Genomic DNA, 14,230 nt, shown 5'->3' with positions numbered 1-14,230 from the left:
TAATGATGCAAAGGTTTTAAGTTTGAAGAGAAAAAAGGCAAATGGAGGAAAAGGAACAATTTGGGTCTGTTTGAGCTGATCATGCACTAGCAGTGGTTGCCTTTGTAGTACCAACTCTTTGTACCTAAAGCCAGCGGCCTATGCAACTTGGAAGATGTAAATGTCAACTCCAAAAATGGTTGATGGTGGCTTAAAGAGTTCTGTAGTATTGGAGATGGAAGGTGGGAGATATAGAAGAAGTAGGCGTGAGTGTACCTTTTTAGAAGACTTATCTGATTGAAAACATGATTCTGACTTCTGTGATGGTTTGGAGTACTGATGCAGAAAAGCTCTGTTTATGCTAAATCTGAGTTGTTATCTATGATGTTAATTTTCTGGAAAGTTTGGAATGTGGGGATGGGATGGAGATGTTAGATGCCATGTTTTTTAACTTAAGGTAACAACTATTTGAGCAGTGCAAGAGCCAAACACGGTTTTGCAGTTGATTAAGGTGCTACATTTGGTCTTTTCAGGTGGCACATACGAGTACCAAAATCAAGGCTTGCTTGCAAGAAATTGGTGTCGAAGCAAGGTTCTATGGGGTTAAGAATTTAATTCACATAGTCATGCTCTGGAAGGGAGGTTAGGATCCAAATTTGATCTATGCTTTGTTATAATAGACATATCTCACTTCTTTGGGCTGCTAGAGTAGTTAGGTGTCTATGCAGGAAGTATTGTCTTTTATTTTTCTGGTTTGGGTATTGTTATTGTCTGTGCTTTGGTTAGTTACAGAGTAACATTTGTATAAGGATTGGAATATATTAAGTGTCTCTCTTTTAATTTTTTTTTATTTTTTATTAATAAAAAAATGTACAAGAAGATAAAAAACACACCAATTAAAAAAATACATTTTAACTTAAATAAGTACGTCAATTGTGTTCATATGAAAAAATTAATTACTTTTTTTAGTATAAATAAACAAGACCCTCTATAACACAAAAATGTGAGATGGAGTAAAGGTAAAATTAAAAAATAATTATTTTAATAAATTTTATACACGAATTTGCATTTTATATTTTTTTTTAAACTCTATATAAAAAAAAATTGTATCGACAAAAAGTAAATTATAAAATATAAATAGCGACCAACACATAGAGTGCCTCACGGAGTTACATTGATCAGAATTTATGACAACAATTACTATTTTTTTATTTTTTTTATCAGCACACCTTTTACTATGTATGCCGATAAACATGTTATACAAAAATTGTTTACCATTTGTAAGAGGTAGTTGTAATCAGTTGGAGTTCAATTACCCAATTACTTCTCCTTTGTTACTATTCCATTGTAATATTTAATCATTTGGAAATTTCTAGCTGCATCATTCTTCTAACAGTTTCTACTATTGCATTGCCCTGCAATTTATGGATCCAATTCTGTCGTTTTTTTTCTTTCCATGAACTCTTCCTCTTTTATGTGTTATCAGGTTGCGCCTCAACAACCAATTCAACAAGCCAAAAGAAAGGTTATACTACATTTTGTATAACATATATTATTGTTTTTGAATTGCTACATTATATATCTTCTTATGATGTTTCCTACGATGTAATGAATGTCTTATTCTCCCCTTCTTTCCTGATATTATTATCAGTTGTACATATATTTGTAGCAAGATGTTGGTGTTGAGGGAATAAAACAGAACAAGATATTTGTGAACAGAAAATATATATTTTATTTCACTGTTACTTTTCAAATAAAAATACAATATCTCTAAATAGTCTTACAATAGACTTCTCAAATTCTACTTTCGCTATCGTAAAACCTATACTATAATTTACATTTAAATCATAGTATAAATGACATTCAAAACTAGAATTAAAGATAATAATTATTGGCTATTCAAATGCTAAAATAAAACTGATGACGGTTGACGGCTTTAAGTTTAATGCTAACAAATTCCTCCCTAAACTCAAACCTTTCATATTTTTCATTCAGATTGTTATCGCTCACACTTTATATTTTTTCCTTACCCCAACTGCCTCCAATATTATATTTTTCGAGAAGCCACCATACTGTCCTTGATTAGAAGCAACTTCAATTTTCTTTATTGCACCAATCCGTGCAGAATTTTGAATTGAATTACTTTTAATTTTCCAAACAAAATCTTCTCCACTTTCACCCTTTGAATTAAAAGGATTTAAGAAAGACTTTGACTTCAATGAGCTTCGAAGATAATGATTATACCATATTTCCCTTTCTGATGATGTCTCAACACCATTCCATTTATGGTCTTCTCCTAAATCAAAACCATTATTTCCAAGTAAAAAACATGAACCAAAAGGGGCTTTTAATTTGAATTGTAATTCATTCACCTTTTCTTTTTGTGCCAAAAGCAACAAATGGAGTTCTTCAACTTGATTGACTCTACTTTCCTTGTCTTTCTCCATATCAACATATTTTTCTTCCAATTTTGTAAACCTTTTTTCCAGGTTATCAAATTTTGCTTCAACACTCTCCAATAATTTTCCCATACTGAGAATATTATTCTTCAAGTCAGGTACATAAATTTCTGTGACATTTTCTTTGGATTTAAAGGCAATGTGCTCCTCCTCCATTGGATTGAGAGCAAAACTTTTTCCCTTCATTTCAATTTTAAACAAATCTCTGCCATCAACATCTTTGATTAAGCAATGTTTATTTTCAAACATCACTTTATAGCCTTTTTCCAACAATTGACCAACACTCAAAAGATTCTGATCAATCTCTGGCACAAAAAGAACATCTGTAATGATTTTTGTACCTTTATAGCTTGTGATAGCTATTGTGCCTTTTCCTTTTACTACAAGGTGTTCACCATTTCCAATCCTCACCCTTTTAATATCAGTAGTTCTCAATTCCTTGAAGAGTTCCTTATCATGTGTCATGTGGTTGGTGCAGCCACTGTCAATTAACCAAGATGCACTTGAAATATTGCTACAAAAACCAGTTGCAACGAAAAGTACATCCTCCTCCTCATTTGCAATTTGAGCATCTACATCTTGTTGCTCACTTTGGTTTCTACAAATGATTGCTTCATGCCCAAGTTGATTGCACTTGTTGCACTTAGCATCAGGTCTTCTCCAACACTTAAATGGTGGATGACCTAACTTGTTGCAATGCTTACAAGCAGGATAATTTCTACCTTTGTTTCTCCAGCCACCTTCATGTTTGACTAGTAAGGCTCCTTCTATTGCTCCATCTTGTCTCATGGCTCTCCTTTGTTCTTGTGCTTGTAAAGCATTTACGAGCTCTGCAAGAGAAATCTTTGATAGGTCCTTTGTGTTCTCCAGGGTTGTTATGGTGGCTTCAAACCTCTCTGGAACTGTTACAAGCAGTTTTTCCACAATTCTTGAATCTTTTAACACAGATCCAAGCAACTTCACTTTGTTGGCAATGCTTAGAAGTCTGTCCGAGTACTCTTTTACGGATTCCGACTCCTTCATTCTCTGCAATTCAAACTCTCTGATTAGATTCAGAGTTTGCATTCCACGAATCCTCTCATCACCTTCATATTCTGCCTTAAGGTAATCCCAGATTTCTTTTGCTGACTTCAAGGACATTATCCTTGTGAATACCATAGGAGATACAGCTGCAAATAAACATGCTTTTTCCTTTGATTTCTTTATCTTTTTTTCCTTCTGTGATTTTATTTGTGCCACCGTAGGGTTTTCTGGAAGGGACTAAATTTCATAGTCCTCTTCTACAGATTCCCATAAATCCAATGCTTCTAGGTAGGTCTCCATACGAACAACCCACATTTGATAATTGTCTCCATCAAAGACAGGTGGTGTCATTGCTGAAAAATTTGATCCTCCTTCCATTGGTGCACTCTACTAACCTCACAGATCCCTCAAGAAAATAGCTCTGATACCAATTGTTGGTGTTGAAGGAATAAAACAGAGCAAGATATTTGTGAACAAAAAATATATATTTTATTTCAATGCTACTTTTCAAATAAAAATACAATCTCTCTAAATAGTCTTACAATAGACTTCTCAAATTCTACCTTCTCTATCATAAAACCTATACTATAATTTACATTTAAATCATAGTATAAATGACATTCAAAATTAGAATTAAAGATAATAACTATTGGCTATTCAAATGTTAAAATAAAACTGATGACGGCTGACGACTTTGAGTTTAAAGTTAATAGAAGATATGCCTACAACGTCTGAATGGTTAAAACTTCTTTATTCTTTCAATGTTCATTTCCTGATAGATTATGACTGCATTGATTTGGTGCATTGTACGATATATAAATACTAATCAAAATATTAGAATTTAACTTTTGGAGTTTTATACATCATCCACCCATTTTCTCATTTGGGTCACATATAAGACTTCCTCCACATCAACCTTTGCTATCCTAAACACACTACTATTTCTATGATTCCACGTACTCATAATAGCTATCCCACACACCCCTCAAAACACATTCCTTTTCTAATTAGTTCCTTTAGATTAAATTGTTGAAATGGTTTAGCTTGATTATGGTGTATATTACACACCCTAAATCTTAAAAAAGATACATAATACAATGGTAAAGTGTGATGAAAAATTTAACTAGACAAACTCTCTCTGGACAAAGAACCTATCATTCGATTTTGTTAATATGATTTTAATTTTATTTAGCACTAGTTGCCATTTGTTTTATTGGATTTCCTCCTACCTTCATTCGTAAAATATGAATGGAATAGTGATAAGACCAGAATTTAGAGTGCTCGAAAACCTTCTCAGTTGGGCGTCCAATATGCCTAGTCCTCCAATCTTACTTTTATGAATATTTCAAAATTCATTTTCAACCGGGAAGCTGAAGTCTCTCATAGAAATAATTTCATAAAAAAAAGTATTATTACTCTTTACATTCTTTTCTGAAATTACAATGCTAATTATCTTTATATGCGACGCAACTATATGCTATTGAGAATATTCACACCAATGGTACTTAGTTAGACAAATAAAAGCAGTTTTGACGAAAACTATAATGCTTGAAATTTTGTTTCAAATGAAGATAACTATCGTGCAGGTGATATTGATACTAATAAGTTCACATTTTAATCTAAAAAAATAAATAGAACTATACTTTTTTTAACAAATATAAGTTAAAATATTTTAAAACTGATGATTAAAATGCACAATTCAACTCCATTATAAGTATTACTTTTTATAATAAAAATAGTTTTTATTTAAAATTTACATCTATTCCAAAAGTAGTAATTTTTTTCTATTTTGCCTACTAAAACATGTTTTTGATTTAAATTTAAATTTAAAACCGAAACTAAAATGTGTGGTTAATTCCCAATAAATTTCTCCTCAAACTATTGCACTGCTATTACCGTTGCACTGCTTCTTAAATTTAATTGAGTGTGTTAGGAGTAAATGAAATTATGAAAAAAAAAGGCTAGTTAAGATAACTTTCTAAATTTATCTTGTTTAAAAAAATATCAATTGCGAATTCTTTTGTTTAGACTAATAATTTTTAATTTTTAATTTTTATGAATAACTGTATCAATAAATTATGGAAATACAAGCAGAAATGCACTAGTTATCGTGAAAGCTGTAGCTATTGATTGCATTTATCAATTTTAATTATACAGGATATCCATTGTACTCCATCTCATCAGTATATTTGTGTATAAAAAAATGAAACCATATTATTTATGAGAGCTATGATTCAATTATTAGAAAAAAATTAATTGTCACGGTTATTGAAAAAGAATACAGACAAAAAATATGCGTGTGAAGGGAAAGTATGATCATGAGAAACGATGATGAGTTTTGAAGTGAGAGGGGATTATCTCATTCAGACATCATCACATTCAAACCCCAAGAGATTATTAAAGAGATTCTTTACGTTTCTTCTGGACTCTGCATATTCTACCACTCTCAATGTACACTGACACTTCATAAATGCTGACATATTGACATATTTTCAATATTAGGACGCGAAAAGACGATGATCACAGTTCTCAATAAAGTGACCGTCTTATTTCACCAATCTTGGAAGCAGTACTAATTATATTGGTTTCCCTTCTATTCTTTTAATCTCCTTATAATTAATGAACAATTCCACCCAAAATACTATTTGTTTGCTTCAAGGGGTGTTATTCTTGTCGATGACGGAAGTCACAACATTACCCCATTTGGATTCATGTATTGTTGCAGGTGAGGGTGGAAGGAAAGAGAAAGGGAAGTGAATTTCGGTTCTCCCAAAAGATGAAGAGAAAGTTGAGCTGAGGAAAGTGAGTGTCACGTCATTCATAGTAAGTTACTTAGGTGTCCTTGCTTTTGTGTTGAACAGTGCCCTTGCATGCATGCCACATGAAAGCATGAGATTCCTGACTTGGCTCAGGAATCGTTTGACCGTGTGAAAGAGTGTGAAAGGTGAGTGAATGTAGTAGGTGAGGTAGGTGGGTGCGGAATGAAGCTGGCTATATAAAACGAAGCATGGAGGTGCTTCCTCCATTCACAAAATCAAAGAAAGTGAAGCGTGTGTAGTGTAGTGTGGTTGGAGAGATTCGTAAGCCATCATAGTTTGTGGTAGGTGCTTGAGTTACGTATAGCTTATTCATCTCACGTCCTGGGTTCATCTCTGTGGTTCATCTGTGGGTTCCTCTGAGGTGAGACCATGTCTGTGAATGGTGCATAATCGATTATGGTTGAATTAGAACTGGTAACATAATCGATTATGATTGAATTAGAACTGGTAACATAATCGATTATGGTGAAGATAATCGATTAAGTAAAGCTAGTAATCGATTATTTGTAAAAATTTCAACCCATAATCGATTATGTGAAGTGTGAAAAAAGGGTGATAATCGATTATGCATTGTCATAATCGATTATGCTTGTTTTTTGCCTGCTAACATAATCGATTATCCATGGATAATCGATTATCCTATGTATATAACTGAAGGGATAATCGATTATGTTCTAAATTTTGTGAAATTTGTTTCTTAATTTGTTTTATGTGATTTTCAGGCACTCGTGGTGGTGTGTTCTTCATCCTATTGTGCTGTTTTTGCTTATCTTCAGGTTTTTAAATTTTTTATGTAAAGTTATTTTTTTATTTATTTCTGTTTTATATTTCTGTTTTGATGATTATGGTTTTGTAATATAATTTGTTTAGAATTTATTTTAGTTAATTATGTTAAAGAGTTAGTAAATTAATGTTGGTTGTAATATAATTTGTTTAGACTTTAGTTTAGTTAATTATGTTAAGGAGTTAGTAAATTAATTCCTTTATTTGATTTATTGTTTTAATTTTTGTAGATAGTTATAATTTTTATAAGATTTAAGAAAAATATTTATTTGTATGAAATGAATGTTTTACAAAATGGAAAAAAAATTTGTAAAGTTTAGGTTTTTTATTATAGTAAACATAAATTATTAATGTTATAATTAAATCAAATAAAAAAATGTTGTGGTGATTACAGAAAACTGAAAAAGTTTAGATAAATATTGTTTATAAGATAATACTCTGAGTGACATTCGACGTCATCAAGATCATTGAGTGTGTTATCATTATGTTATTGTTATTTTTATTTTTGACATTGACATTGTTATTGTTATTGTTAAGGTTTTATGTTACTTTTCATGCTACTTATTTACATAATCATATTGTTTTTAATGCAACTTTTTTACCATCTTATTACTTCGACAACATTGGTTAAGTGTCATTCAATGTCTGCGTATCACAACACGTCGTCATCTAGTTGTACTGGTTGTAGTGTGCAAAAACGTGGAAATTTTACCCATGCTACTGGGAGCACAAGTGCCTTCGTTGCTCCTATTTGTGAATGTGGACAATTTACTGTTTTGAGAATAGCGACAACACAAAAAAATGCTGGAAAATTTTTTTGGGGTTGTCCCAACTACAAGGTAAGATTTATTCAATTAGATTTGAAACAAACTTAAGAATGTTATTTTAAACTTATTCATTGTTCAATTTTATTGTTTTCTTCAAAACAAATTAGAAGTGACATGGTTTTAGGCTGTAATTTTTTCAAATGCTGCATTGAAAACGTTGTCGATGAAAAAGATGAAATTATTATCATACAACGGAATAAGATATGTCTTCTAGAAAACCGTTTGAAGGTCTTCAGAAGAAGGATTCAAATGTTATTACTGGGAATGTTTTTTCTTTTTCTAATTAACATTATTATGTTCTTCATGTAATGACTTTATATTATATATTTTGACACCTACTTAATATTCATGTTATATTCTAAATTTTTATTTTCTTTTTAAAATATATTCATTTTGCTATTCATAATAATGAAAATTATTATTAAAATTAATTTTATATATTTGTATATATATAACATGACATAATTTAAAAAATCATTTATAATATTAAAATTATGTAAATAAATTAACTTAAATAAAAAATAATTTTTAATTAATAAAATGTTAAATAATAAAATTATACTTTAATTTTAAATTATAATTAACTAAAATGTGAAATAAGATTAATCATTATTTATTCTTTTTTTATATACAATGGTAAAATTGTAATCTTACGAACTTTACTATTTAAAATAATTTATAATATTCTTACAACTATCACATCACTCACAAATTTCAATAAACTTTTCTCAAACATCCACTCTAACATACTCCAATCCAAACAACCTCAACTTTCTTCACACTTCCACTCCCACTTACCCTCAACTTTCCACTCCCCCACACCTTCTAATCCAAACACACCCTTATGTTGTGTTTGTATCCAACGATGGATTTTAATAGAACGAAGAAAGGCGAATAAAACACACAAATCAATAAATAAAAAATAATAAAATACAAAAATCGAGACAAAATTGTCTTAACATTCTTTCTTCGCAGTTTTGCGAAGATTGTTATAAAATATATATATTATAATAAATATATATTATATTTTTTATATTATTAATCTATTTATATTATAATAAAATAAGTATAATTAATTATATAAAATAAGATAAATAATAATAATTATTATTAAAATATTAATAAATATATAAAATGATATATAATAAAAAAAATAAAAAATTTATGAAATAATAAAAATAATTAAAAAATTATAAATAATAATTAATAATGATAAAAATAAATAAAAGTAAAATTAAAATTAATTTATAATATATATTTTGTAATTATTAAAAATTTACATAATATCATTAAAAATTTAAAATTTTCCTTAATTTTATTTTTATCAAATATTTAATAATATTATTAATAAAAAAAATATTTAATAATAATAATAATAAATATAAATATAGTTATTTATATAATAATATTATTATTAATTATAAAAATAAATATATAAATTAATTATTTATTATTTATATATTTTTAAGATAAAGGTAAATTTATAAATTTACATTTTACACCTTTTAAAATAATTAAAAATTTACACACAACTATCACATCATTCACAAAATTCAAAAACTTTCATCACAAATCTACTATAACATATCTCAATCCAAACAACCTCACTTTCCTCTTAAATCACTTCAAATCCACTCCCTCAAATCCCCTCCCCAATCCAAACACACCCTTAGGCTTTGTTTGGATTAGGGAGTGGAAATGACGGATTTGTGATGATTTGAAGGGAAAGTGTAAAGAAAGTTAGGGTGTTTGGATTAAGATAAATAGAGTGGAAAGTGTGAGGAAAGTTTATGAAAGTTTGTAAGTGATATGATGGGTGTGATTGAAATTGTATTTTTTTTAATTGATAAAATTGTAACTTTACATATTTGTCCTTACATTTAAAAATTGTTAAAAAATTAATTTTATTTATAATATTATTTAAATATTTATAATTATAAATATTTGATAAAAAATATTTTTATATTAAATAACATTATTATTATTATTTTTATTTTTAATTTTTTTAATTAATATAATTATTATATAAATTTATTTTTTTATTATTAAAAAGTATTAATTATGTTATTTTAGAATAATTATTTTTTTATAATCCTAATTATATTTTTTATATTTAAATTATAATTCTATTTTAAATAAAATAATAATATTTTATTTAAAATAAAAAGGATAAAATAGTAAATTACAATTAATTAATTAAAAATATATATGTATATTCAACTTTCTTCGCAACTCAGCGAAGAAAGTTTAGGCTGTGTTTGTTTCGGTGCGTGGAAAGACAAATAAATACTGTTTACAGTGAAATGAAGATGAATCCACGTAATAAAGACAAAAAAAAGCACGCGAATCGAAAAAAAATTTGCTTGCAAAACTTTCTTCGCATATTTGCGAAGAAAGTTGTATATTTAACTTTAATTTACTCTTTTATTTTAAACTTAAATTATTTTTATTTTTATTTAAAATATAATTAAAATTAAAAAAAATTATTATAAAAACGTAATTAATCATATTATATATAATTAATTATAAATATAAATAATAATAATAAAAATAAATATATTTTTTAATAATTAAAAAATAAATTTATATAATAATTATATTAATTAAAAAAAGGAAAGATAAAAATAATGAAAAATAAATTTTTATCAAATATTTATAATTATAAATATTTAAATAATATTTTAATTAAAAATAATTATAATTTATAAATAAATATATCAAATTAATTTTTAACAATTTTTAAATATAAGGATAAATATGCAAACTTACATTTTTACCAATTAAAAAATATATAATTTCAGTCACATCTATCACATCATTCACAAACTTTTATAAACTTTCCCCGCACTTTCCACTCTATTTACCTTAATCCAAACACCCTAACTTTCTTTACACTTTCCCTTCAAATCATTTCAAATCCAGTCTCTCTTTTCCACTCCCTAATCCAAACAAAGTATTAGAGCGTGAATTTTTTTTGAATTCCGTGCCATTTTACATTGGTTTTTGAGCTTTCCATTGGCACACTGAAACTTTGCTTTTCTTTGCATAGAAACAAACAAGGCCTTAGAGTAGAAGTGTCTTTACGTTTTCAATATAAATACTTCAAATGCTTTCTAATTTTATCATGTGAAATCAAAAGAGGAGATCCTTTGAAGCATTCTACAACAAAGGGTTGTATTCTTAGATACTCGATACTTGTTTTTTTCCGCTACAATGGCTTCTTTGGGAACAGAGAAATGTATTACCTTGAAGCTTATGGTACTCAAAGAACAAAGCAAAGTTATCTTTGCCGAAGCAGGGAAGGACTTTGTGGATGTTCTGTTTAGCTTCTTAACATTGCCATTAGGAACCATATTAAGACTTGTTCGCAAGGAGTCAAAGTTGCAGCCACTTGAACTTTCATCACTGAGCTTGATCTATCAAAGTGCTGAGAATCTTCCCATAGAGTGTCTTCGCACAGATACGTGTGAAGAAATGCTACTGCGTCCGAGAAACTCAATGGAAGATCATTGTAGGAGTTTGAAGATAAACATTGACGACACAAAACCCACACAGTATTTTGTATGTAACAACTGGGTTCAATGTGGACACAAGGAAGACCCAGTCTTGATAAGCACCTTCAAAAATAAAAGTTGCAGATGTGGGGTTATGCTACAAAAACCAATTTCTTCTGATACCTCTTGTGACTTTGATGGTTTTGTTAATAGTAATGCCAGTTTCTTGATCACGGATGATCTGAAAGTTTTCCCAAACTTATTGGCTACATGTGTTAATGTGCTGAAGGATAGTGGAATTAAAGACATGTCTTCAGTAAGCGAAATGACGGTGAATATAACAAAGAATCAGGTTTGCATTTCCTGTTTGCTTCTTAAGATACAGTTCATTAAATGTTTGACTTAACACTGTGATGATTATGCATCGAGTTTTGCTTTTTTTAGGTTGTGGACCTGTTGAAATGTTGTTTCTGCTCAAGGACAGTTTTGACCGATTTGTTCTTAGAAAAACTTCCTCGTCACATATCACAGGAAAGTGGAAGAATAACTCCCTGGAATCTTAAAGCAAATAATTGTGATAAAATCGTAGTGAAAATAATGTTGAGAAAATCTAATAGGAAGATACTGTTAGCGGAAGGAAAAGCAGATTTTGCAGACTTTCTTTTTAGTTTGCTGACTATTCCTTTAGGAGGAGCATTACGTTTGATGGAAGGCTGTTCGTATGTTGGAAGTGTGGATGGATTGTACAAGAGTGTTGTTGATCTAGATGAACATTATTTTACCACAAAGGAAGTAAAGAACAAGTTTGTTAATCCTCTACTTGCCCCACAGTTCAAATCCTGTAATTTGCTACCTTTAAGTTGCAACAATTTCCCCGATGATTTTTTTCTCGATAGGCGTAACAAGCATAACACGAGAACTTGCAGTTTAACTTCTATAAATGAGGATTTTTTATTTGTGGATCCTCTTTCTGATCCAATAAACAAGGGTAAAGGTTATATTAAAGGACCGACAGCATATATAGCAACTGATGATTTGGTTGTGACCCCGTCGTCCTCCATTTGCCTAATGTCTTTGTTGAGCAGTATGAGCATTCCCGTTGATGATTTAGAGGAGAAAGTGGTTAGCATTGGGACGGAGGAGGTAAGAGCAGTAAAATAAAAAGATTATGCTTTCTATGTAATCTAGTCCTTACCAATTCTTAGTTCATATGATTTCTGTGAATCTACTTTTTAGTTTTCTTCTTTACATATAATATATTTTTTATGTTGCTGGGTGTGCGCATACTACCAGCGTCTTTGACCTCTAAATCAGCATTTACATTAGGTCTGAGCCACTTACTAACTAAAGTGAAGGAGGAGAACTGAGTTATCAATAGCCTTCTCCACAGCTCACGATTCATTTTGGGAGCAAAAGCTTTATCTTGATTTGAATGAGCTATATTTACTAGCAATCCTTTTTTTCTTGTTTTTTGTTCATTTCCCGGAATTCTATTTCCATATTTAGAAATGTTCTTTTGTGTATAATGATTTTGCAGTATTGCAAGCTTGATTATATTTTATCTTTTTGTTTTGGTATGATGTTCCTGATTTTATGCAGGAGAGAATGTCTTCTTTACATATATGGGTTACTTTTGCTTGAACCGTGAAGAGCTAATTGATTTAGATCGAATGTTGTGGAGATTCTTGTTATATATATTTATTATTTCGAAATGTTAACTTTTTATTTTTTTTAATGTTTGGTGAATATTTAGAAATTAATTGGGGATATCAAAATCAAATTTCGTTTTTTTACTCCATTGTGTTGATTGAGTAATTTTAAATCGAATCTGGGTTGTTCTAAGATCATTTTTAAAACCTTTTTTTTATAAATTTGTGCAGTATTTTTGTTGAAAAGTTTAAATTGAGTTACCGTGTTATTTTTTATAAACGTTTTTTAATATCGTGAAAAAAGTTTATATATTTTTTAAAATAATAAGTACTGTCATTTGACAACTCTTTATAATATTATATCAATATTTTTAATTAAAAAATAAAATAAATATAATCAAAATGTTAATTAGTTAAGTTATTAAATGAGTGTTTACTATATATGTATCATGTCAAATTATCAATTCTCTGTATAACTATTCAGCAAACATGGAGTTTCGTACTTTCTTTAGTTAATTATAAACATAGTTTAATTAAATGTTTTGACAAAAGAGAACATTTCTGATAATTACATATGCCAATTTGTTGAATTTAAATCACGTCACAACATTCTTTTCTGCAAAATTGAAACTTTTTTACTGTGTTTCAAAAGGCTGTTTAATTTGTAAATGATAGTGGCAAATGTTTAAAAGTCTGTGATTGTTATTGAAAGGAAATAAGTGGCTACAATTATGTAGATTTTATGTTACATTTCGGACCTATATACAAGAACAAAATATACCATGCCAGTTTTTAAATTAGACAATACTTAACTAGTTTACCCTTATATAATAATTACTTAAACACCTAAACATAGAAAAAATAACGATCTTAAAAATATATTGCAAGAACAATTAAAGATCACGTGCTACTTATTTATACCATATTCTTTTTAAGTATAGTCTTTAAAATGTAATATTTTAAAATGTAATATGTGGATTAAATAATAAAATGGTGACTTAAAAGTTGTCAAAAAATATATAAATGTAACCTAAAAATGAAAAAAAAAACAATACTTTTAAAGATATGACCTAAACATAAATACATTAGTTAAAAAAAGTATTGCCTAAAGTTTACTAATACGATAGAATGTTTTTTTTTTGCCTCCATTGATTTACAAATCAAAATTGAAAACTAACTTTAATTATAAAATCTAAA

The 14,230-nt window shown here is 28.7% G+C and overlaps 1 protein-coding gene and 1 pseudogene across 1 annotated transcript; one reads left to right on the top strand and one right to left on the bottom strand.

Moving 5' to 3' along the window:
* Window positions 1-1,985: 1,985 nt before the first annotated feature.
* LOC150025426 (uncharacterized) lies at window positions 1,986-3,839 on the bottom strand (annotated as a pseudogene).
* Window positions 3,840-11,045: 7,206 nt separating this feature from the next.
* Window positions 11,046-12,800, top strand: LOC137824579 (uncharacterized). The gene is made up of 3 exons (XM_090294515.1): window positions 11,046-11,736; window positions 11,829-12,526; window positions 12,658-12,800. The coding sequence occupies exons 1-3, from the start codon at window positions 11,104-11,106 to the stop codon at window positions 12,749-12,751; spliced, it is 1,425 nt and encodes a 474-aa protein (XP_090150641.1). The 5' UTR covers window positions 11,046-11,103; the 3' UTR covers window positions 12,752-12,800.
* The last annotated feature ends 1,430 nt before the right edge of the window (window positions 12,801-14,230 follow it).

This window comes from Phaseolus vulgaris, chromosome 8, assembly GCF_051622355.1.
Source record: "Phaseolus vulgaris cultivar YP4 chromosome 8, ASM5162235v1, whole genome shotgun sequence".
NCBI classification, from domain to species: Eukaryota; Viridiplantae; Streptophyta; class Magnoliopsida; order Fabales; family Fabaceae; genus Phaseolus; species Phaseolus vulgaris.
Note: the sequence above shows the minus strand (reverse complement) of the source record. Positions and strands in the feature narration are given on the sequence as shown.